General features: G+C 38.4%; 1 protein-coding gene across 5 annotated transcripts in view; it reads left to right on the forward strand.

Moving 5' to 3' along the window:
• The window catches only part of ctnnd2a (catenin (cadherin-associated protein), delta 2a), a 726237-nt gene that overhangs the window by 615631 nt on the left and 85606 nt on the right, over positions 1-25000 (forward strand). For all 5 annotated transcript variants that reach the window (XM_062021144.1, XM_062021148.1, XM_062021145.1 and 2 more), the window contains exons 18-19: positions 3300-3473; positions 5507-5657. In XM_062021144.1, coding sequence (XP_061877128.1) covers positions 3300-3473; positions 5507-5657 — 325 coding nt within the window. The remainder of the gene's footprint in view (positions 1-3299; positions 3474-5506; positions 5658-25000) is intronic.

Below are 25000 nucleotides of genomic sequence, written 5' to 3' on the forward strand. Positions count from 1 at the left end.
ACAGACATTGCAACAAGTGCACCACAAACTACAACGGCTAAAATTCGTTACCCCTTCCTTAATCTCATACGTGAAATAACAAAAGTTGGCTACGGTTGCACAAACTTCTTAAAATTACCCTAAATGTGCCAGGACTGACACCGACACAAATCTGGGCCATATTTACTTAAACACATGTGACGTCATGTTTTGCGTGCTTTTGCATTACTTCACCGATGCATTCCGTTCACGTTAGGCATAAATTGGTACCTCAACTCACGAGTACTTTAGGATATGAGCGGTCTCTCTGCTTTTAGTTACAGTATGCTTTAAGTTCCGAGCTTACCGTATTTTCCGGACCATAGGGTGCACCGGATTATAAGGCGCACTGCTGATGAATGGTCTATTTTATTTATTTATTTCATATATAAGGCATACCGGATTATAGGGCGCATCAAAGGAGTTTTTTTCTAAATTGAAAACACTTCCTTGTGGTCTACATAACATGTAATGGTGGTTCTTTGGTCAAAATGTTGCATAGATAATGTTTTACAGATCATCTTCTAGCCGCTTTCTGACAGTCTCTTCCGGATGCACCGTTTTGTGGGCGGTCTTATTTACGTGGCTCACCTTCGGCAGCGTCTTCTCCCCGTCATCTTTGTTGTAGCGGTGTAGCGTGCAAGGACGGGAGTGGAAGAAGTGTCAAAAGATGGAGCTAACTGTTTTAATGACATTCAGACTTTACTTCAATCAATAAAGGAGCAGCATCTCCTCACCGGAAATGTGTCCCGTGAAAAACCGTCTGACCGGAACTCTAATAACTAAAGTTCCTTGGGTGAATTATGTGTAACTCACTACACTGGGATGTTTTAGCGCTTTCATGGCGAGTTTACTGACAGATATAAGTAATAACTTTACACTACTTTATATTAGAAATGGCAACAGCGGAGGATGAATGCCACAAAACAAGAAGATAGAGAAAAAGAAGAAGCTTATCGACTACGGTGTCGTCACGGACTTTAACGGCGGATACGCGCAATTTTTTACGATTTATGCAGATCCCAAATACAGATCAGCAGGTCCCAGAAGGTAAGAAAAGTTTATTTTGCATAATATTGCGAAACAAAACGCCAGATAATATGTCTTACCTTAGACACACACCATAATAATACTCGTATGTTGAAGCACATCAAACACTTATCTCTTATGTTTGACTGCCATCTGCTGGTCACACGTATCAATACACCCTGTACCAAATAAAATTGCTTCGAGGTGGGTAGGCTCAACCAAACGTATTCCTTACATTAGGCGCACCGGGTTATAAGGCGCACTGTCTAGTTTTGTGAGAAAAAAAATATTTTAAGTGCGCCTATAGTCCGGAAAATACGGGAATTTGAGTTATGTGCATTCTTGCCACTGGTAGTGATTGTCCACAGCCCACAGCCAGAGATCGACACAATGCTGTCCTCTAACCACCGGAACTGAGAAAGTGAGTGCCACCGAATCAGAAGACCATTAAAACAAGTCCGAGTGTGAAGCAGACTCTGCGACGCAACTCGACCGCAGCGCCATCAGTCTGCACCACTCCAAAGCAGGATCCAGTTCACGCGCAAAAACGTCCACACAGCGGACATCACTAATCCATGAAAATATGAAGCAGCTGACGAATAGTCTGCTCGACCTGTTTAAGTTTGTTATTTTCTCCTGACTCAGCAAACTGGATGAGTGAGCATCAGCCTTGCTCACTGGGTGTTATGCAGACATACAGCTGTTGCTGTCAACTCTGACCTCTCTGGTCCGTCACTCTAAGAGTGCAACATCAACAACAATTTCCTAGTTCCTATTGTTACACGACAGAGAAACAAGCGTCCCCAAGTAAATGCTGTACATTATTGCTACATTGGTTAATACAACTACTGTAGTTTTGTGTAGTACATTATATTGCATTGATTTTAAAACAATGTTTCTTATGTAAAAAATATATATATATTTCTTGTTAAAATGGTGCTGTTTGGGGAGGGAGGCAAGCATAGATTAAATTAATTTCAATTCATTTAAATTGGGGGGCCTAATTTTAGATGCAAATGTTTACAACCAATTGACCTTGTAAGTTGAGGTACTACTGTACATAGAAGTCGGAAATTTATTTTGGTCATGTCAACGACTCCATAAAAAAAATTGGATTTTGCTATAATTTTGAATTGAACACCATTATATGCCGTGTGAATGGAAACTTAGTAGTTTTAGTAACTGCGATGAGGTGGCGACTTGTCCAGGGTGTACACCGCCTTCCCCCCGAATGCAGCTGAGATAGGCTCTAGCACCACCCGCGACAACGGAAAGGACAAGCGGTAGAAAATGGATGGATGGATGTATAGTTTAAGTAAACATAGAACAAATTCCACAGGAGTTGCAGACTTTGCATTGTCTGGAAACTTGGGCAGTGTTGACACTTAGGCCCCTTCTACACTAAGCCGGCTAAGGTTATCCAAGGTAAATCCCACCTAACCTTATCCGTGTCCACACACACACACACATAATGGTCGTTTAAGAACTCCATCTTTCTGGCGTCACTTCCTCTCCGAACTCAGTTTGTCAACGATCAATGAGTCCATACAAAGCTAAGAGCCGGAGATTCAACAAATAGACGGCGCACTTACCCGTGTAAAAAAATGTCTGAGGAGTGGGACCTTAAACGCTGATTTAGGGTGGCTGAAACGAGGCTTAGGCTAAATAAATATTTGTTTAATGGGTTATCCGGCTTAGTGTAGACATAGCCTTAGAGATACTTTGTTTGGATCGGGAAGAAGTAATCTATGATTTGTGGACATGTAGACGATACTTCATTGATTGTTTTAGGTAAAATTGAAGATGATGCACAAAGTCGCAACCTAACCGGACCGTGTTTGTGACCAAATTTGAACGTTCCAAGCAAAAATGTAATTTAAAAATGGACACTGAGGACAAACGCATATCGAGACAGACTAACTGCAGTGAGGCGGTAAATCCGACTCATGTATTAGTTATTCCCTTGAACACTGAATCGTGTCTTTGGTCCATGAGTTGTTCCACTTCACATGAACTGAACCAAACCATATCAGAGTTCACTTCTTGGACAGAGATGCAACTCTTCAAGTGGCATCAGTTTGTGTTGGTGCAGTTTTTGGACAGTAACGTCAGACTCAACCATAAATGTGTACCATCATTTCCGAGCTATGCTAAATGTTATCATATGTTGTATCTCAAATATTATCACCATATTCATCTATTAGTATTCTGTTTGTGGAAACATCTATTTTATCATCTCCCTTCTCTCCCAGTGGGATGGCGTTGGTCCCTTCCCAGACACAGTGGATCCCCCCAAAGGGGTTCAGATGCTCTGGCACCCCACCATCGTCAAGCCCTACCTCACCTTGCTGTCTGAATGTTCCAATCCTGACACCCTGGAGGGAGCAGCTGGAGCCCTGCAGAACCTGGCTGCTGGCAGCTGGAAGGTAATGTTAATAAATATTAAAATGTTCTAACTTTCCTTTAAAAACAACAATTTTGAAGCTTCCTGTGTGGGTTCAACAGCTTGAGGCGTCATACAATCCAATGAGAATGTATCATATCTGGATATCCTTGAGGAAAATTGAAGACATATTTGTTACACAAACATGACTTTGAAATGACACAACTTTAAATGTGACATTGTTGGTTGCAAATGGCCAGCCTAGAAATGCTGATGGCAATGTGGATGTGGTCCCTCTAAGATTCCCTTGAGTTTATGTTCGTTTTTCTCAATTGAAAATTGAAGGGCACACTACGGAAGAGAGGAAGGTGTCTTTTAGAGGTGTCGTGGAAGAGTGCAGGCACCAGGTGCACTCTAGCAAACACTTTCTATTTTCGCGTCTAGTCGTCGTCCAAAGACAGTCTCTCTTCTTGTGTAAATGACAACATGCTTTGCCCTAATTTTTTTTTTCTTGCAAATTACATTTGTTGCACCCCCTATGGGTGTCATGCTAGTAGGAGTGGGGAAAATCGGACGTAAACAATTCATAATTTATTCCCAAACGTCCAAATTTGGATGGTTTATATTAAATAAAGTGATCAGGTGTTTGGCTATGTCCTAAGTTTGACAGCTCAGTTTAAGTGATAAAATAAATTCTTGAAGTGCTGCCACACAGGTCCATGAAATAATTTGTTAAAAGATAATTAATAATACATGTATAAAAAATAATTAATTAAAAAATAAAAGTACTAATTTGATTGTGAAATAAATAATTACATTTTGAAAAATACATTTAAGTCCACTATGGACTGGACTCTCACACTATTATGCTAGATCTATTATGCTAGATCCACTCAACGTCCATTGCACCGGTCGCCCACGGGGGTGGGGTCCCCACATCTGCGGTCCCCTCCAAGGTTTCTCATTGTCATCCCATTGGGTTGAGTTTTTTCTTGCCCTGATGTGGGATCTGAGGCGAGGATGTCGTTGTGGCTCGTGCAGTCCTTTGAGACACTTGTGATTTAGGGCTATATAAGTAAACTTTGATTGAAAATAATTAATTGAAGAGTTAAGTAAATACCGTAATTTTACATTAAATTAGTGAATCATTTATTTCCCCTTTTTTTTATTTTGAATTTTAATTAATTTGTGACACAATATTTATTTATTTACTTCATTCCCGTTAAACCCTCCATACATGTCAGTTTAGTGTTATTAGCATTAACATTTCAACCCTTTCTCGCCAGATTATACATGTTTGCTCTTTGTTTTTTTGCTTTTTTAACAAAGGTATTTGTCGAATATGCTGCGGTTACGATAAATAAAAAATAAAGAGCTGCGGGTCGTAAATGGCCCCTAAGCCACACTTTGGACACCCTTGATTTAGCGCGTAAACCAGTGGTTTACAATTTTGAACTTGAATGTAATAATTATCATGACACTGTAGTTGAGTTTTTTTTAGCTATAAATCATCAAAACTACTAAAAAAAGAAATACATTCTTGAAATTGTTCCCTCTGTGGGCAGTGATGACCAATTTGCGCCGACGCTTGTCTTTAAGGAGTGAAGTGGAAGCAGCTAAACCAGTTGTGAACCGCTGATGGAAGCCATATTTCCCTGGATTGCTCTCCAGGATACACAATAATGGGTTGAAGTTCAAGTGATCTCAGAAGGCCGAACATCTTCTCCCGATGTCCATTCCGCTACAGATGACCCACAAGGGCGGCGCTACTTGAGGCGTGGATGTTGAGAAGCTCATCTGAGTACGCCATGATGAGGGAGGACAGAGTGCTGTCCAGTTCTTATAATTCTCCCTCTCACGGCACATCACTTGTGATTCAGCGTATTACCTCATCCTCTCATGCTGCCCCCGAGTATATATATTCTCCCCTTGAGTGTTGGGTTTCCTCTTGCAGCTGTTTCCATACGCCTACTGATTGGAGCAGACTATTTCTGCAACCAAAGAAAGTAGCCATGAAGCTGAAAAACTGTCAGTTACAGTTGGTATTGTCTAACATTCCCTTGTCTCGTCTCCCAGTGGTCGGTGTACATCCGGGCTGCCGTACGGAAGGAAAAAGGCCTTCCCATACTGGTGGAGTTACTGCGGATCGACAACGATAAGGTGGTCTGCGCCGTGGCCACCGCGCTCAGAAATATGGCGCTGGACATCCGGAACAAGGAGTTAATTGGTAAGTCGCAAAACCTGTTGAAAGGAAACGTCCTTCCTGATGCCCTGACTCACCACCAAAAATTTCAGGACCCTCAAATGATTAAATATTTTGCCATACCTGAAGCGCCTGCAAACTATAGGGACTTTATGTGCATGTTAAGGACCTCAAAAAGGCGTTCAAGTGTTGAGGAAAAAAAACAAAGCAATTTCAATAGTCTTGTCCCGATACCAATATTTTGGTACTGATAGCAAAATGTATTTCGATACTTTTCGGTACTTTTCGATACTTTTCTAAATAAAGGGGACCACAAAACATTGCATTATTGGCTTTATTTTAACAAAAAATCTGAGGGTACATTTAACATATGTTTCTTATTGCAAGTTTGTCCTTAAATAATATTGTGAACATACAAGACAACTTGTCTTTTATTAGTAAGTAAGCAAACAAAGGCTCATAATTAGTCTGCTGACATATGCAGTAACATATTGTGTCATTCATCATTATATTATTTTGTAAAAATTATGAGGGACAAGCTGTAAAAATTGATTGTTAATCTACTTTTTCATTTACTGTTAATATCTTCTTACTTTCTCTTTTAACATGTTCTATCTACACTTCTGTTAAAATGTAATAGTCACTTATTCTTCTGTTGTTTGGATGCTTTACATTAGTTTTGGATGATGCCACAAATTTGGGTATCAATCCGATACCAAGTAGTTACAGGATCATACATTGGTTGTATTCAAAGTCCTCACGTGTCCAGAGACATATTTCCTGAGTTTATAAACATAATATAAATTAAAAAAAAACGAAAAAAGATCTTGTGAAGTTAAAAAATATCGATGTAATCATAGTAGTATCGACTAGATACGTTCCTGTACCAATGACGTTTGTTTACATTTTGACTCCGGTGAGCTACGGTATGTAGTGAAACATGTTTAGCTATTCCTCGTCTTGCAGGGATGATACTTGTAAGAAACGTACTTTATTTGTCGCCATGGAGGCGAGGATTAGTGATTTAGAAGTAGCTAAAACACTGCCGACTGCGGCTGGATTTTAGCCGCTAACTAGCTAGCCATGTCTTAAAGCACCTCTTCCTGAGGGCGTTTCACCTTTATCGTTAGTTTTCAAGCCAAAATGCGTCCGTTCTCCCTTTTCTGTCTACACACTGTGTCTGTTTGTAAGTACTCTGTGATTGTGCACTGCCGAACATGCTCGTCTGCTCGTAAAAACAGCAATGTCATGACGTGACGTCGAAGGGGGGTAGCGGACCAGTACGTTTTAGAGGCGGTATAGTACCGAATATGATTCATTAGTATCGCGGTATTGTGCAACCCTAACAGGGACCTTGCGGTAATGCTTGAAACTCATATTTTTTTTGCAACTTCAAGCATAACAATTAGCGAAGAGACAGCGCTTAATCTCAAAACACTCTTAAGTTGGGGCATGCTTAAGTTGAGGTACCAAGCGGGCTCTGCTATTTTTTTTAAGGAAACACTGCAACAAAGCAAGTGCTGCTGTTTTTAAGTTTTACACAGGGGCCACAAGTTGAATAGTCCCTTCGTTAGCCTGATAGTGCGCTATTCTGCTATGATACAGTCATCCTACTAACATGTATACCTTAAGTGTTTATTCATGGTAAAACGTTTTTTTAAATGTGTTAAATTATCCCACTTCAAAGTGCATATATGGCATGTATTTTACATCTTCTCAGCTGTTTAAAATGTGTGTAGTAGATAGCAAGCAGCTGATGGAACTTTTGTTCATTTATTGTGGGAATGTCAGAGAATAAAAGAGTTATGGTTGAAAACAACAAAAGAGGCAATCATATTCCTTAATATAAACATCCCAATGACACTGCAAACATGTATTCTTGGTGATCTGCATCAATTTAGTAACATGTCATCATAGAGTAAAAATGCATTTCTTTCAATATGCATAATGACAAAAAGGGTAATATTAAAAAAATGGATAGATGTTGATAGTCCAACTCATACTGACTGGTACACACAAGCTATGGAAATGATATCAGTAGAAAAAACTGCATTTAGTTTAGATAATAAGGAGTCATATATTGGAATATGGGATCCATTATTTAAATTTGTTTTAACTATTAAATGAACCAAAAATATGACCTATTTTATCTTTGTGGAAAATATTGGACACAATGTGTTGTCAAGTTTATGAGATGCGATGCAAGTGTAAGCCACTTTAACACTATTGTTAATTTTTTAAAATGTTTTTTATTTATTATAAATGGCTGTAATGATAATGTCAATGAGGGATTTCTAATCACTGCTATGTTGGAGTTGTTATTCATATTGATACTGTTGTTGATAATATTCATTTTTGTTTGACTGCTTTTGGATTGTTTTGTGTCATGTTTGTGTGTCCTCTCAATGGCTCTGTTTATTGCTATTCTGAATGTTGCTGGGTCGGGTTTGGTTTTGGAATTGGAATTGCATTATTATGTCATTGTTGTGTATTGTTTTGTTGGAGTATAAAAAAATAATAAATAAATAAACAATTTTAAAAAAGTGCATATATTATCCTAAAAGTAAATTCTGGGAAAATAAAATGTCTCCGTCGTTCATTTCTGCCGTGTTCCAGTTGAGTTAAAGTCATAATTGTGTCTGTGGTATCTAGTATTCCATCTGACAACAAGATGTTATTTACTGTTTCCTCCGATGGCATTTGATTACTACAGCTTTTTGGTGGGCTTGGTGGATTATATAGCAACCTCGCCTCCCTCAGTCACAGCAAAGGATTTTGGGAGTCTCTTCGGGCACGTTGTTCGGGATGGCACGAGGACACAGAGGAACGCTACCCTCAAAGCACCTCATTGTTGTCAGATGATTTATGCTCCCTTCTGATGCCAAGTTTGAATTTTATCTTGTTGGTTCAGTTTTGCATCAACACAACAGTTTTTTCCATTGTGAGTTGTACAGGAGTTCCTGTAAACTGAATGTTTAATCAATATGTACCCCATCAGCGAGCTCATGGGGTTTTATGCTTTTGATAAAGGAGTTAAAAAGTCATTTGCACAAAATCCGACTGAGACGTTGGCTGTTACATTATCGACCTCTATTTAAATTAATGGAAGGAAAAAGCACCTCTTGTAACTGCTCTTCTATTTGGTCTTTTTACGACCAGACACTATATATTCCCCACTGAAAATCATTAAAGCCTCGGCTAATTGATTAAAATATTTGAAGGCAATTGATCAACTTTTATTCCGTCGCTTAATTAGCCTCTTCAGAAGAGATGGATAAAGAGAAGAGTTATGGGAAAGAGACATGTAATAAAATTGGATTTGGAACAAACACTAAAAGCTTAGTTAGTTTTTTATTGCTTTAAAGCCAAATTTTAAAAAATTAGCTTGGTTGCAGGTTTATAAGTCGTCCTCTTTTCCCTCTAAAATGACAAGTAAGTATCCCCCGTTAAATAAATCTAACTACTACAATGCATGGCACTATGTTACATGCTGTAATAAATGACCTTTACACTCGAAAACAGTCTAAATACAACAAATTGTCTTGTATTAAAGATGGAACTGGATGATTTGTCTCCAAGCGAGTTTTTCTTCCTGTTGAACAACAGAGAAAGAGTTGATGCTGATTAATTTAAAAATCAATCAATCAACTGTCTAGCAGCTAAGACATACTCTGTTATACAGTATATTCACTCCTACTGAATACATAGTTTAAAAAAAATAAATGATGATCGTTTTACATATAGGGTTGGGGTGTCCCAATCTACTATCGATATCGAATATCGATCCAATAGCAGCAAAAAAACTATTATCGGATGATATTGGCTTGCATCTAAAATGTCCGATATAGTGATCGATATATAAATATCGATACGGCTTATACCAGATCTTTATGGTTTGATATCGATTCTCTAATCAAAATAGATACTTTTGATACTTCAGTTCAAGATTGTCCAAACATTTTCCACCAAGTCAAAGTATACGGGTGCCATATTGATATATATTTGTTTTTAAATGCTGCAAACAGATATTGTGTCAGCTTTGGGTTATTGGTGACTAAGTGTATTATTATTAGTTATTAGTTAGAACATTTCAGCTTTTTGTCATTACACACCGATTTTTTTGTTCTTTTTTCTTACATTTTTACTGTTGTTTTTTCCCATGTAAGAATAGAATAAAAATATAAAAAAATCTGATTGTGTAACTGAATAACCTATTGTGTCCAAAATTCTGCCTGTATGAAAATATTAATGTTCACACTTAAAGGTGTTTATTATGGTTGTAATTTTCCAAATTAATTCATAAGTTAGTGTTATTTTATTTTTTAAATAACTAACTAAACTTTGTTTATATTTTAAGTGTTTTTAATGTTTATTTTGAGAGCTTCTATTGTTTAGATTTGGGGTGTCTAAACTTTTTCCACCAAGGCCGACATACTAAAAACGTCAAGAATAGAGGGAATATTTTGATATTTTTCTTAAATTGCTAAAAACAGATATTATGTATACTTAAAGACAAAACATTGTGTTAGAGGTGAGGTGACTAAATATATGTGTTATTATTAGTGCAGCTGGGATAGGCTCCAGCACCCCCAGCGACCCAAAGAGGGACACGCGGTGGAAAATGGATGTATAGTTGAAAAATTTCAGCTTTTTCTCATTACATTCCAATGTTATTTTTTCTTTCTTACATTTTTTTTTTTTCTTTTTAGATAGAATTAAACTTTTTACATTTTAGCAGACACGTTTTGGCGTGTATATGTACACAATGTATCTTTATCGGATCAGTATCGCCAATACCATCCTGAATTTTACTTGGTATCGGATCGGAAATAAAATCACTGGTATCGCACAACACTAGCTCCGATACAAGCAGTCCTGCAGCGTGTTTACTTGCGCAAAGCTGGTTAGACAGTTTAACATCTATACGTTCTCCAATAAGAACACAAGTTTGATCTTTTCTTGTCTCTTAGTGAAGTTATTTACAAAAGGTAAACATGATAGGCTACAGGCTACTAGGAGCTAGCAGCTACACAACAGCTAAGCACACAATAGCACACAAGCAATATATACGTAATGAGGGCCTGATCTACTACAGGGTTTGCGTGTACAAAAACATGTGCAAATGTGCAAAAAAGCCGATCTACTCAGGATTGTGTCTCCTAAGTGAGCAGAATAAGGAGCGCAATCCATTTAGCGTGTCTGACTTCATGAATATGCAGAAAATGTGCTGATCTCCGGAAGACCCACAATACCGGAGAAGAAAATGCAACTATAATCATTCAGCACACGCAATGTGATTTATTAACGCTGTTATTTGGATCTTAGACAATCAGGCCCCCTATGTGTCCTTAATTGAACAATATTGCAGTCTAAAACATCACGTGTCAATATAAACAAGTATAAAATAATGTAGTATATTACTTACAGACACCAATGTCTCCAAGGCAGAAGTAAAGTAGGAAAAGAACATATCCAGTAACAAACGTGTCCGGAACTCTATTCAACTTACTGCGTCATGAGCTTCATTCAATGAATTTTGAGACCAATCTGCGTCGCCAAAAAATAAAATTAACACTCCACTTTAAAAGCATAAACCTGCAGTAAAGTTAGTGTTTTTCAATACCAACAATTTTTCTCTGAGTGATTTCACCTAATCAAACCTTTTCTAATCATTCATACTACAAAACTAATAAAAATATGTACAGTGAATTTTGATGATATCATATTGGGTTAATATTGGTACCGGCCAATGCTCAAGGCACCAATAGTCGTATCATATTGGAAGTGAAAAAGTTTTATCAGGAAACCCCTAATTCAGAGTTGTCCTATATTTGGGTACATTAACTAATATTCTACCTCAGAGGTTATACTTCAGGCCTATTCAACTGACGGCCCGGCGCCCCGTTATGACATCATATTGGCCCCCGAGTTCAGTTCAAAACTTGGTAGACAGACATTTTTGCGGCACATTTCTAAAAAACAGTAGAATGCTCCTGTTGCAAAGAGGAACTTGGACCAGTTACCAGACACATTCACAGATCCTTGCATTGACATTTCAACCTTGCTAGCAAACATAAAACACTGGAGTCCAAGCTTGTGATAAGTGAGGCATTCCTCAAGGCACTCTAAGTCCTCCTCTTTTTGGAATGTATTTATTTTTGGTAATGTGATTTATGTAACTATGGTGTTGCTGTAACTTGGTCATGACAGCTGAGGTCAGTAGTCAATTGTTTAACGTCTTTAGTAATACTAGTGGTGTTCCTTAGGTCCTCTCTTTTTTATCATTTGGGCTATTCAAGTTCAGTTAAAAATACTTAAGGGGCTCACATTTTTGTAGCAGATTCTTCATCAATCAATCAATCAAAGTTTATTTATATAACCCTTAATCACAAGTGTCTCAAATGGCTGCACAAGCCACAACGACATCCTCGGCTCAGATCCCACATCAGGGCAAGAAAAAACTCAACCCAATGGGATACAATGAGAAACCTTAGAGGGGACCGCAGATGTGGGGACCCCCCCATGGGTGATCGGTGCAATAGATGTCGAGTGGATCAAGTTAATAGTGTGAGAGTCCAGTCCATATTGGGGCCAGCAGGGGATCATCTTGAGTGGAGACAGGTCAGTAGCACAGAGACGTCCCCAACTGATGCACAGGTGAGTGGTCCACCCCAGGTCCTGACTTTGAACAGCTAGCGCCTCATCTGTGGTCACCTAATAACCTCTCCACGCAGGAGAGGGGGGCAGAGCAGAAAAGAGACGGCAGATCAACTGGTCTAAAAGGGGGGTCTATTTAAAGGTTAGCGTATTAGTATTCCTAAAAACATTAGAGCGCTGTCATAGAGATGACCTTTGACTAGCTTTTTTGCAGAAGGTCCTTAAAAAAACCGGAGCGCTCCTGTAACTCTGAAAAAATAAAAAGACCGGAATCAAATGTCTGCTGTAGAGGACGTTTGTTCTCTGGAATATACAAAATAAGACAAATACTGAAGGTAGAAGACTGACCCCTCCGGTCCTTGGCTTTCTGTAAATGTGGCCCCTAAAACAATTTGGTTGAATATCCCTGTTATGCTGTAGATTAATTGTTGTGTAAATATTGTTTGTGGTCAAATGTAAAAAATAAAAAAAAGGGAATGATTGAGAATTGCTTGTGGTAAGGACTGCTGACAAACTAAACAATATAATTTCTTTTTTTTTTGGTTAACATTCACGTTGAGCTTTAACCTTGTAGTAGGGTCCTGCTTCCCAGTGCAGTTGATAGTCCAATGCAGCATCAGGAAATTGTATGCCAAAAACTCTGCGAAGAGAAGAAGACTTTAGAGTGCAGAGGCTGGTTCATTTGCTGTTGGCAAGGTGTGACATGATTGGTGTTGACAGCAACGAGGTAGAGGCCAGACCCTCGCAGCCCACTCCTGTTTAGCCCTTGTACACAAGCTTTATCAACACACACTGACTCAAAGCTCAGAGACCGTTTCTTTAAATCAAAGCAAAATCTATCCTTGGGTGACAAAGAAAGAGCATTAAGCCACAGTTCTGGTGAACTACATTGTCAATGAACTGCTGCAACGTTTGACAGTATCACTGTTGGGTTTGTAGGGGAACATCAGGGAATAATTAAGAATGTAAACATCAAAAAGGGCAGGCAATTAGACCAAAATGCACGTGTCTTTAACTTAAAGTACGAGTAGGGGGAACAAACAAGTTGTCTTCATATGCTTAATTGTGTTTTATTGTATGCATTAAACCAGGGGTGTCAAACTCATTCTAGATCGGGGGCCACATGGAGAAAGATCTACTCCCTAACTTAAAAATAAAGACAACTTCAGATTGTTTTCTTTGTTTAAAAATACAACTAGCACATTCTGAAAATGTACAAATCATAATGTTGTTTTTTTTTTACACTTACATGTTGCGGTTAATAGTATTCTATTTGTCGTTATTTATACTTTCTGAATAAATTATATGATAATGTTCTCAATATTTTCAATATATCAAGATAACAAAAAAATAATAATATCAAAATCAAATTACAGGATGATATTTATGTAGTTTGCTAATTTACCTTGGCTGGTGCACTAACATCATGTGTTTTTTTGTTTTTTTTTTACATACGTAGCATCATCTACAAATATACAAATAATTGATAGTGTGACATCTAGTGGACACATTTAGAACAACAGTTTCTTTCATTCAAAAATTTTGGCTCAATTTTATACTTAGCAAACTCATCCCGCGGACCGGATAAAACCTGTTGTGGCCGTACATTTGATACCCCTGCCTTAAACCATATCCAATTGTATTTACAAAACATTTAGACGGTATTTTCACATACTTTGCGTATTTACAATCCGCAAAGTATGTGAAAATACCGTCCAAACATCGCAAAATGCCGCAAATTCAGTCGGCCATTTTGAATATCGTGTTCCGAATATCTTTGGCAATTTCCGTAGATTCTACGTCACTGGAGTAACTGCACTTTGACCATATTGGAAAGAGATGTGCTGTTTATTGTTTACAATCCTTATGTAAGACAAGAACACATATGTTTAGCTTTTTTATGCATTCTAAATCGTAAATAAATGGCTAACAATTGAGTCAACAGATGGAGGGTCCTTTTTTGCGCTCATTATACCCTCTAAAAAAACATCCAGAAACTGCCAACAATACTTCATTTGCATGTCATGACCTGAAAATTCACCAAATATGAGTGACATTGTTATTATAAGCACTAACACAGACAGCCTATTTTAGTGGTGCATCGATAGCAGTGAGCTAATGCTATCTTACGCTGCTGTTGTTGACACACTATAAGCCGACGGCTGCTTCTGCTTTGTCTCAAATTTGCTAAAATTAAATTCTAGATTATAATTCATGCATCTCTCACCTGGTTGTAGACAAATGTGGCCATGGTCCGAGAGGCTGGTCGACTTTGAAATCCCCCGAGAATGCAAAAAAGACGCTAGTTGCTGCAACTTTTTTTAACCTTTCAAGAGGATTGTGATTGAATCTTCATCTAAACGGGATTATGTGAGCGTCCCGTCAGTCGGCATCCCTGCGAGAGTGGAAATTGTACAGTAAGTGATTGTTTTATTATGGTTTGTTATGGTTAGTTTGTATGTTTAGCACTTAGCAATGCTGCTGCTGCTATAGTAGTGTTTCAATAAAGCTGCATCCCAACTTATTGATCATTCTCTTTGTGTTCGGGCTCAAAAATATAAGATTCTGGATATTTTTTCACAAAGTAATCGTTGTTGGCTCTCACAAAGTCTGCTTGATTTGCATTATTGTTGATGGGAAGGGATCTGTGGTTGCTACTTCTACGTTACGGATCACGTGACTTGTTTGCTCATTAACTCTCAAAATGGATCAGGAATCTCTGTGAGATTGATACTATTTTGATCATATCTATTTATTTGCACAATTTGGAAGTCTGTTGGTGTCATAAATCAGATATATATGATAATAGCTTTAATATGGTAAATGGTCAATGGTAAATGGGTTGTACTTGTATAGCGCTTTTCTACCTTTTTTAAAGAACTCAAAGCGCTTTGACACTATTTCCACATTCACACACACACATTCACACATTCACACACTGATGTGTATATAGCTGCAACTTGTTTTTTCCAGTCTGCTGGTACTTTAAGGGTATTCCAAATTCACTCACACGTTTGACCCTACTGATAAAAAAAATGGCGTCTCCCCAAAAACTGCTGTAAAAAATTTAATTTTTTCGACATAATATATATTTATGGGGGCTGACTTTTTAAAGCAGGGCTATTCAACTAAATTGTTATGGTGACAACATTTCCAGAAAGCTAACTTTTCCCTCAATAGTTTTCCTATTTTAAGAACCCACATCCTCTGCAGTATACATTAATTATTGCTCTATTTCTTTTGTCAGAGTTACACATTTCAGAAGAAATAAGCCTTGTTATGCAAAACACAAGTGCCCACTTTAATGGCCGCTGCTGACAAGAACATGTTTGTTTACACGGCTCCAAGTACTTCTGTACGTACAACAGTAGTACTTCATTGTTTTTATTATATTTAATTTGCTGAAAAAGTTTCTTTACTCAGGTCTTTCTTGGGCCAGATGTGGACCCCTAGCTGTCAGTTAAATAGCCCTGCTTTAAAGGTTTTCAGTTTTAATTTTTTAATTAAAAAAAGATAGGTCAACATTGTTTTTATGTGTTTTATTTACCATAGTGTCAGCTTTTAAATAAAAGGTCCTTAAGACCAAAAATGTTTCTCAAAAACTAATATAAATATTATGTATTGCATTTTTTTTTTAAATACCACAATACCACATAAATGTACTGGGTTTCAACACTTTCAGGATTTTTTGTCTTTTTACTAAAAAAACAAAAACAACTCATTAAATCCGTTTTAAAGGAGTATGTTGACGTATTGTCTCTTGTGCTCTCAATGACTGATTGGCCACTTGCTGGTCACGTGACATGCCCTGATTGTATATGTGCTGCACAGGTGCTAATAAATTTTTTTGTTCTTCCCTTTTCACATTACCTGCCGCCTGCTGCGTATTTGTTTGCTCCTCATTCAGTGTTAGTTTAGGTTCTTGGGTACCGTTCGTTTAACTCTGTTAACAGGTTATGGGCCCAGCTCGAGTTTACCCAAGAGGATATTTATTTTACCGGTGAGCCACCGAGATAAAACGGCGTGTCTTAGTTTTAGTAGTAGGCTACTACTACTAGCACCATGGCTTGTAGAGATGGAGGTACTGGTGGTGGTCGATGGTATCGACTCGTCTTTGACGGAGACGAAAAGAACTATGAATTATGGGAGACCAAATTTTTAGGCCACCTTCGCCTACAGAAACTAAGAGACACAATCTTGACACCGCCAGCAGAAGGAGCAACGGCTGCTGTCCGCGCTGCAGATGCAGAAAAGAATGGTGAAGCCTACGCGGAGCTCATACAATTCCTCGACGATAAGAGTCTGTCCCTTGTAATGAGGGAGGCAGCAGACAATGGGCGCGAGGCGTTGAAAATCCTGAGGGGATACTACGCAGGTAAAGGGAAGCCACGTGTAATCAGTTTGTATACTGAACTTACTTCACTGCAAAAGTTGAGCAGTGAAAGTGTGACTGAATATATGATACGTGCAGAGACTGCAATTACTGCATTGAGAAACGCGGAAGAGGTTTTGAGTGATGGGCTTTTAATAGCTATGGTTTTGAAGGGATTACCAGAATCATACAAACCGTTCTCAATCCACGTTACGCAGAGTGAGAGGACACTCTCGTTTGCAGAATTCAAGACAAAACTCCGCAGCTATGAGGATACAGAGAAACTACGCGGCACGACTGCATCAGAGGACAACGTCATGAAGGCCCGAGTTCAGCCGAGGGGCAAACCTGCTACGGCCAGTGCTAGTGGGACTCGCTGGACGGGGAGTGTGGACAATATTGTTTGCTTCAGGTGTGGCCAACGAGGTCACAAATCCACCTCATGTGAACAAACACAGTGGTGCAGCCACTGTAGGAGCAACACACACCGTGACGCAACCTGCAGACGGAGACAGAGGCGAGACAACGCCCGAGGGGTCTCCGAGGCAGTGGAGGACAATGACTACGCGTTCGTTGCCGGAGACATCCGACGCGGAGACATCCAGCGAGGACGCGGAGACATCCGACGCAGAGACATCCAAAGTGGACGCGGAGACATCCGACGCAGAGACATCCAAAGTGGACGCGGAGACATCCGACGCAGAGACATCCAAAGTGGACGCAGAGACATCCGACGCGGAGACATCCAAAGTGGACGCAGAGACATCCGACGCGGATCTGGTGTCAGAGGAAAAGGTCTGATGGTGGACACAGGAGCCACTTCTCACATCATCACCGACGTGTCAAGGTTCAAATCCTTTGACGACGGGTTCCAGGCAGAAACTCACTGTGTGGAGCTGGCCGATGGAACCAGGAGCAAAGGGGTCGCCGAGCGCAGAGGAGATGCAGAGGTGTATTTGGTGGACAGCGCAGGACGCCACCGACGCACAGTGCTGAAAGATGCACTATTTGTGCCTTCATACCCGCAGGACATCTTTTCTGTGAAAGCAGCTACTGCCAGCGGAGCAACCGTCATCTTCAAGGAGGGTGAAGACGTCCTACAACACAGAAACGGTACACAATTCTATATCCATGAACACAATAGATTGTACTATTTACACACAGTGGAGAAAAATGAATGTGATGACCAGTGTATGGGATGTAATGATTTACAGACATGGCATGAGATCCTAGGTCACTGTAATTATGCAGATGTAGAACAATTACAAAATGTTGTTTCTGGTATGACTATTAAAGGTAAAGTAGACAAGTCAACATTACAATGTGATGTCTGTACACAAGGCAAGTTTGTCCAAACTAGAAACAGGAAGCCTGATATGAGGGCCAAAGCTCCTCTAGATTTGGTACACACTGATTTAGCAGGACCAATAGCCACAGAGTCTAAGGATGGGCATAAATATGCATTATGTTTTACGGATGATTATTCCAGTGCAATGTTTACTTATTTTCTTAAAAATAAGAGTGACACAGTCCAAGCAACTGAAAAGTTCTTAGCAGACGTAGCCCCTTATGGGAAGGTCAGATGTATTAGGTCTGATATGGGTACGGAATTCACTGGTAAGAATTACCAAACACTGCTTCGTACTAATAGAATCCGACATGAGACGTCGGCACCGTACTCGCCGCATCAAAACGGTACTGCTGAACGCAGTTGGCGAACCTTATTTGACATGGCTAGGTGTATGCTCATAGAGAGCGAGTTACCTAAGTGTTTGTGGACATATGCAGTGCAGACAGCTGCTGTTGCTCCTTCTGCTGGCGGTGTCAAGATTGTGTCTCTTAGTTTCTGTAGGCGAAGGTGGCCTAAAAATTTGGTCTCCCATAATTCATAGTTCTTTTCGTCTCCGTCAAAGACGAGTCGATACCATCGACCACCACCAGTACCTCCATCTCTACAAGCCATGGTGCTAGTAGTAGTAGCCTACTACTAAAACTAAGACACGCCGTTTTATCTCGGTGGCTCACCGATGCTTCACAATGAATTTTGATTTTTTACATCAGATGGACGTTAAAACAGCGTATCTGCATGCTCCAATAGATTGCGAAATCTATATTGAACAACCTGAGGGTTATAAAGAGCACTCTAGTACCAAACAGGTGTATCGGTTAGAGAAGTCACTATATGGTTTGAAACAGTCAGGCAGGAACTGGAACAAGTTATTACATGACTATTTATCTGACAACAACTTTGTACAAAACCTGACAGACCATTGTGTTTACATCAGAGAAACTGACAATGAAAAAGTGATTCTGATAATATGGGTTGATGACTTGATCATTGCTGCCAGTGATGAAAATGCAGTGATGAATGTAAAAGAAATGCTTAAAGCAAGATTCCACATGAGAGATTTAGGTCATCTGAAACATTTTCTGGGTATTGATTTTAGCCAGAGTGATGCATGTGTGAAAATGTCACAGAAAAAATATTCAGTAAAATTGCTTGAAAAGTTTGACATGGTGAATTGCAAACCTAGAGCGACACCTTGTGAACCAAAGCTAAATTACAGCCATTCTGAGCTCTTGTCAGATGTAAAATTGTACAGAGAAGTAGTAGGAAGTTTGATCTACCTGAGTACATGTACAAGACCAGATTTAAGCTTTGTAGTAAGCAAATTGTCACAATACTTTAGTAATCCAACAGAGGAACAGTGGGTTACTGTGAAACATGTGCTGAGATATCTAAAAGGTACAACAGACAAAGTTTTGTGTTACAAATATTGTGAAAATGGTTTGAGTCTACATGCTTACAGTGATGCCGATTGGGCGACTGACGCCACTGATAGAAGGAGTACAACTGGATATTGTATAAGCTTGTGTGAAAATGGTCCTTTGGTTTCATGGAAGACCAAAAAGCAACCAACAGTTGCACTGTCAACATGTGAGGCAGAATATATGGCCTTAGCTGCAACTACACAAGAATGTATGTATTTAGTCCAACTTTTAAATGGCATTGATGGGAGTCAGTCTGCTACACCAAAGGTTTATGAGGATAACCAGGGTGCAATTGCATTAGCCAAGAATCCTGTAAACAGACAGCGATGCAAACATGTCGACATAAAATATCATTTTGTCAGATCAGCTGTGAATGATGGTAAAATATGTCTACAATATCTTCCCACAGATCAAATGGTAGCAGATGTAATGACAAAGCCTGCAACCAAATGCAAATTGTCGAAATTCTCAAGCTTTATGTTTGGAGAATAATTCATGTGATTTATGACATGTGATTTTTGATTTTGTTTCAAATGTTTTTATTTTTATGATGATGTTAACAGTATGAGAGCTAGTGGGAGTGTTGACGTATTGTCTCTTGTGCTCTCAATGACTGATTGGCCACTTGCTGGTCACGTGACATGCCCTGATTGTATATGTGCTGCACAGGTGCTAATAAATTTTTTTGTTCTTCCCTTTTCACATTACCTGCCGCCTGCTGCGTATTTGTTTGCTCCTCATTCAGTGTTAGTTTAGGTTCTTGGGTACCGTTCGTTTAACTCTGTTAACAGAGTATTTACATATTATTATTATTGATATAAGGCCCTTAGATAAGTAAATGATTGGCAAAAACATTATTTTTCATGCAGTTTTTTTTCCGAAGGTTTCAAATTTTAAACAAAGGTTTAGTTTAGTTGAGTTTATTATTTCTTTGGTCAGTGGTCAACAAAATAAACAAACAGTTTTCCATTCATAAATTGACAATTTTACAGACCGAAAGGGTTTAGGCTGAAGTTGAGCACTTATTTCGCCTAACCCTATAAACAATCTCAAATACAAGATGAGTTTCATAGAATAATGAAATGTCCTTTACACAACATATCATAAATACACCTTGTACACAACATAAACACTGTTCAAATATATACACAGTAAAGACATAGACAAACAGTTGTGAAATATCCCTGTACACGTGTTGGTTAAACATTTGTACCAATAATGAACTATATACAAACACTTATACTTCCATTATTATTGATATCCCACATTTAGTTTTGTAATTAACATTGATCATAGTATTAACTACTGCTGTTGATTCAAGAGCGATATATTTTTCTAAGACATTGTTTTTTTTGTGTTTTTTTTTAAATGCGTGAATGGAACTGGAACATTTTAAGGCATCATCCAAGCTGTTCCACAGTTGAGCCCCTCTGACAGAAACACATCTACTTTTTAAGATTGTTCTTATGTTTGCTTTCTGAAAGACAGCTGAACCTCTGAGGTCATAGGGACTCTCCCTGGGTTTGAAGCTCTCCTGTAGACACCGAAGCAGCATGCGGTTATGAGCTTTGTACGTCACAATAGCAGTGTTGAGGTCAAGAAGATCATGCAGTTTTAATGTTTTTAATTTAATAAACAGAGCATTGGTATGGTCATAATAATCCGCATAATTTACAATTCTAATGGCTTTCTTTTGAAGTCAGAACATGGAGTTTATGTTAGATTTCACCCTTAAAGGCCTACTGAAACCCACTACTACCGACCACGCAGTCTGATAGTTTATATATCAATGATGAAATCTTAACATTATAACACATGCCAATACGGCCGGGTTAACTTATAAAGTGACATTTTAAATTTGCCGCTAAACTTCCGGTTCGAAACGCCTCTGAGGATGACGTATGCGCGTGACGTAGCCCGGGGAACACGGGTATGCCTTCCACATTGAAGCCAATACGAAAAAGCTCTGTTTTCATTTCATAATTCCACAGTATTCTGGACATCTGTGTTCGTGAATCTGTTGCAATTATGTTCATTGCATTATGGAGAAAGAAGCTGAGCAAGCAAAGAAGAAAGTTGTCGGTGCGAAACGGACGTATTTTTCGAAAGAAGTCAGCAACAACAGTACACAGCCGGCGCGTCTTTGTTTACATTCCCGAAAGATGCAGTCAAGATGGAAGAACTCGGATAACAGAGACTCTAACCAGGAGGACTTTTGACTTCGATACACAGACGCCTGTAGAGAACTGGAACAACACAGACTCTTACCAGGATTACTTTGATTTGGATGACAAAGACGCAGACGTGCTACCGTGAGTATGCAGCTTTGGCTTCTAAACATTTGATCGCTTGACCGTATGTGCGCAACTTTTTTTTTTGCGTATGTACGTAACTTTTTAAAAATATATAAGCTTTATGAACCTTGGGTTAGGTGAACGGTCTTTTGGGCTGAGTGATTGTGTGTGTTGATCAGGTGTTTGAATTGCATTGGCGTGTTCTATGGAGCTAGGAGCTAGCATAGGAGCTAGGAGTTAGCATAACAAAGACGTAGGTGTTTTTATGCAGGATTAATTTGTGTCATATTAAATATAAGCCTGGTTGTGTTGTGGCTAATAGAGTAAATATATGTCTTGTGTTTATTTACTGTTTTAGTCATTCCCAGCTGAATACCAGGTACCGTGAGTATGCAGCCTTGGCTGCTAAACATTTGATAGCTTGACCGTATGTGCGCGTCACGTACGTAACTTTTTAAAAATATATAAGCTTTATGAACATTGGGTTAGGTGAACTGTCTTTTGGGCTGAGTGATTGTGTGTGTTGATCAGGTGTTTGAATTGTATTGGCGTGTTCTATGGAGCTAGGAGCTAGCAGAGGAGCTAGGAGCTAGCATAACAAACACGTAGGTGTTTTTATGCAGGATTAATTTGTGGCATATTAAATATAAGCCTGGTTGTGTTGTGGCTAATAGAGTATATATATGTCTTGTGTTTATTTACTGTTGTAGTCATTCCCAGCTGAATATCAGGTCCCACCTGCCTCTCACAGCATCTTCCCTATCTGAATAGCTTCAACTCCCCACTAGTCCTTCACTTGCACTTTACTCATCCACAAATCTTTCATCCTCGCTCAAATTAATGGGGAAATTGTCGCTTTCTCGGTCCGAATCTCTCTCACTTCATGCGGCCATCATTGTAAACAATAGGGAACTTTGCGTATATGTTCAACTGACTACGTCACGCTACTTCCGGTAGGGGCAAGCCTTTTTTTATCAGATACCAAAAGTTGCGATCTTTATCGTCGTTGTTCTATACTAAATCCTTTCAGCAAAAATATGGCAATATCGCGAAATGATCAAGTATGACACATAGAATAGATCTGCTATCCCCGTTTAAATAAAAAAAATTCATTTCAGTAGGCCTTTAAAGGTACTTCGGACACAAATGTCTTCCCAAAAACACTTACAAAAATATAAGAAATATTATGTATATAGATTGTTTTCCATTCTTAAATATAGTTTGTCTTTTATTTAAAAAAAACAATCAAAAAATAAATAGTGAAGTAAGTTTTTGAAATATTTATTATTATTATTATTATTATTATTATTATTATTATTATTATTATTATTATTATAATTATTACACTCAACATCCTCAGGGCAAAAACTTGTTCTATTTTTGTATTCAGACTTTTTTACTATAAAAAAAGGCAAAAAAAATTCCATGAAATAAGTTTTCAAAGAGTATTTTGATATTATGGTTATTATTATAAGGCCCTGGGATAGATTAAATTGTCAGAGATTAAATAAAAGTTGACAGTCAAGGTCCTTAATACAAACAAATGTTCCCCAAAAACTGATCACTTTCCACTTTAAAAAAGTATTTTACATACTAAGTATGAATTTAATATTTGTGCTATCAATCTTTTAAGGGGGGAAAAAAACATGCAGAAAACAGTAAATGGTGTGAAATGTTGCTGCATGCTTTGAATGGAAAAAAATAGTGCCATCTGGTGGTCAAACCTTTTTTCTTCAATGGAAGCTCATTGCAAGATTTTTTTGGATCATAAAATAAATTGTATTTAAATTATTGTGTTGCAAGAAATGTATTGTTTTTTGTGTACCCTTGCTATTTCAGGCGTGTTTAAGAAATATAGGGCTTTCAACCGTATTTGAATCTTATGCTAGTATCTCGGGGTGTGGGAAAAAATCGATTCGAATTCGAATCGCGATTCTCACGTTGTGCGATTCAGAATCAATTTTCATTTTTTAAAAATCTGTTTTTTTTTGTGATTTTTTAAATTATTTTTTAATTTTTTTTAATTGTTTTTTTTATTAATCAATCCAACAAAACAATACACAGCAATACCATAACAATGCAATCCAATTCCAAATCCAAACCCGACCCAGCAACACTCAGAACTGCAATAAACAGAGGAGACACAAACACGACACAGAACAAACCAAAAGTAGTGAAACAAACATGAATATTATCAACAACAGTATCAATATTAGTTACAATTTCAACATAGCAGTGATTAAAAATCCCTCATTGACATTATCATTAGACATTTATAAAAAAAAAAAAGAACAATAGTGTCACAATATTTTCACAAAGATAAAATAAGTCATATTTTTGGTTCATTTAATAGTTAAAACAAATGTACATTATTGCAATCAGTTGATAAAACATTGTACTTTACAATTATAAAAGCTTTTTACAAAAATCTACTACTCTGCTAGCATGTCAGCAGACTGGGGTAGATCCTGCTGAAATCCCATGTATTGAATGAACAGAGAATCATTTTGAATCGGGAAAAAAATCGTTTTTGAATCGAGAAACGTGTTGAATTGAAAAAAAAAATCGATTTTGAGTCGAATCGTGACCCCTAGAATTGATATTGAACCGAATCGTGGGACACCCAAAGATTCACAGCCCTACTAGTATCAATATCTTGTGTATCGAACAATTTGACTTTTTTCTCATGTAATTTGCATAATGTTCCATAAACCCATGTCACGATAGCATAGCCCCTATTCAGGGCGACCCCATCCTACCCATTAACTTCCAGATGGCAATTTGACGCACATGAATCGGGAGCCACGTAATGACACCAAGCAGTCGTCATGCATTATTCCAAATTGAGCATCTATTTGTGCCGCTCCTTACGAACACAGGCTGTGCCTGCTACCAAAACAAAGTTAATGCCGGATGAAAAGCGACAAATTCATAATCGGTTTTAATTCAAGGCGCTTAATTAATTCGTAGCTAATTGGGTTTCTTCCTATTCTGTTGTGCAGAAAGTGTTGAATTCAAATATGAAGATATTTATTGTGCAAAATATCATCAACCAAAGTGACAAGTCTATCGGCATAGCTCTTTTTCTCCTTGTCACGCCACTGCTATTGTTGACTTAAGCCTCCCTCCCACTCCCCGCCCTCCTTTGCCCACCATCCTGACTCCAACATGAGTATGATTATTATTCCTCCAACCATCCCTTCATTCGACGCCCACATCCCTGCGCCTAATGCCATGTCAGACATGAGCTCATAACATCTCCTCGTCCTTCC

This window comes from Entelurus aequoreus, linkage group LG15 (genome assembly GCF_033978785.1).
Source record: "Entelurus aequoreus isolate RoL-2023_Sb linkage group LG15, RoL_Eaeq_v1.1, whole genome shotgun sequence".
Classification (NCBI taxonomy): domain Eukaryota; kingdom Metazoa; phylum Chordata; class Actinopteri; order Syngnathiformes; family Syngnathidae; genus Entelurus; species Entelurus aequoreus.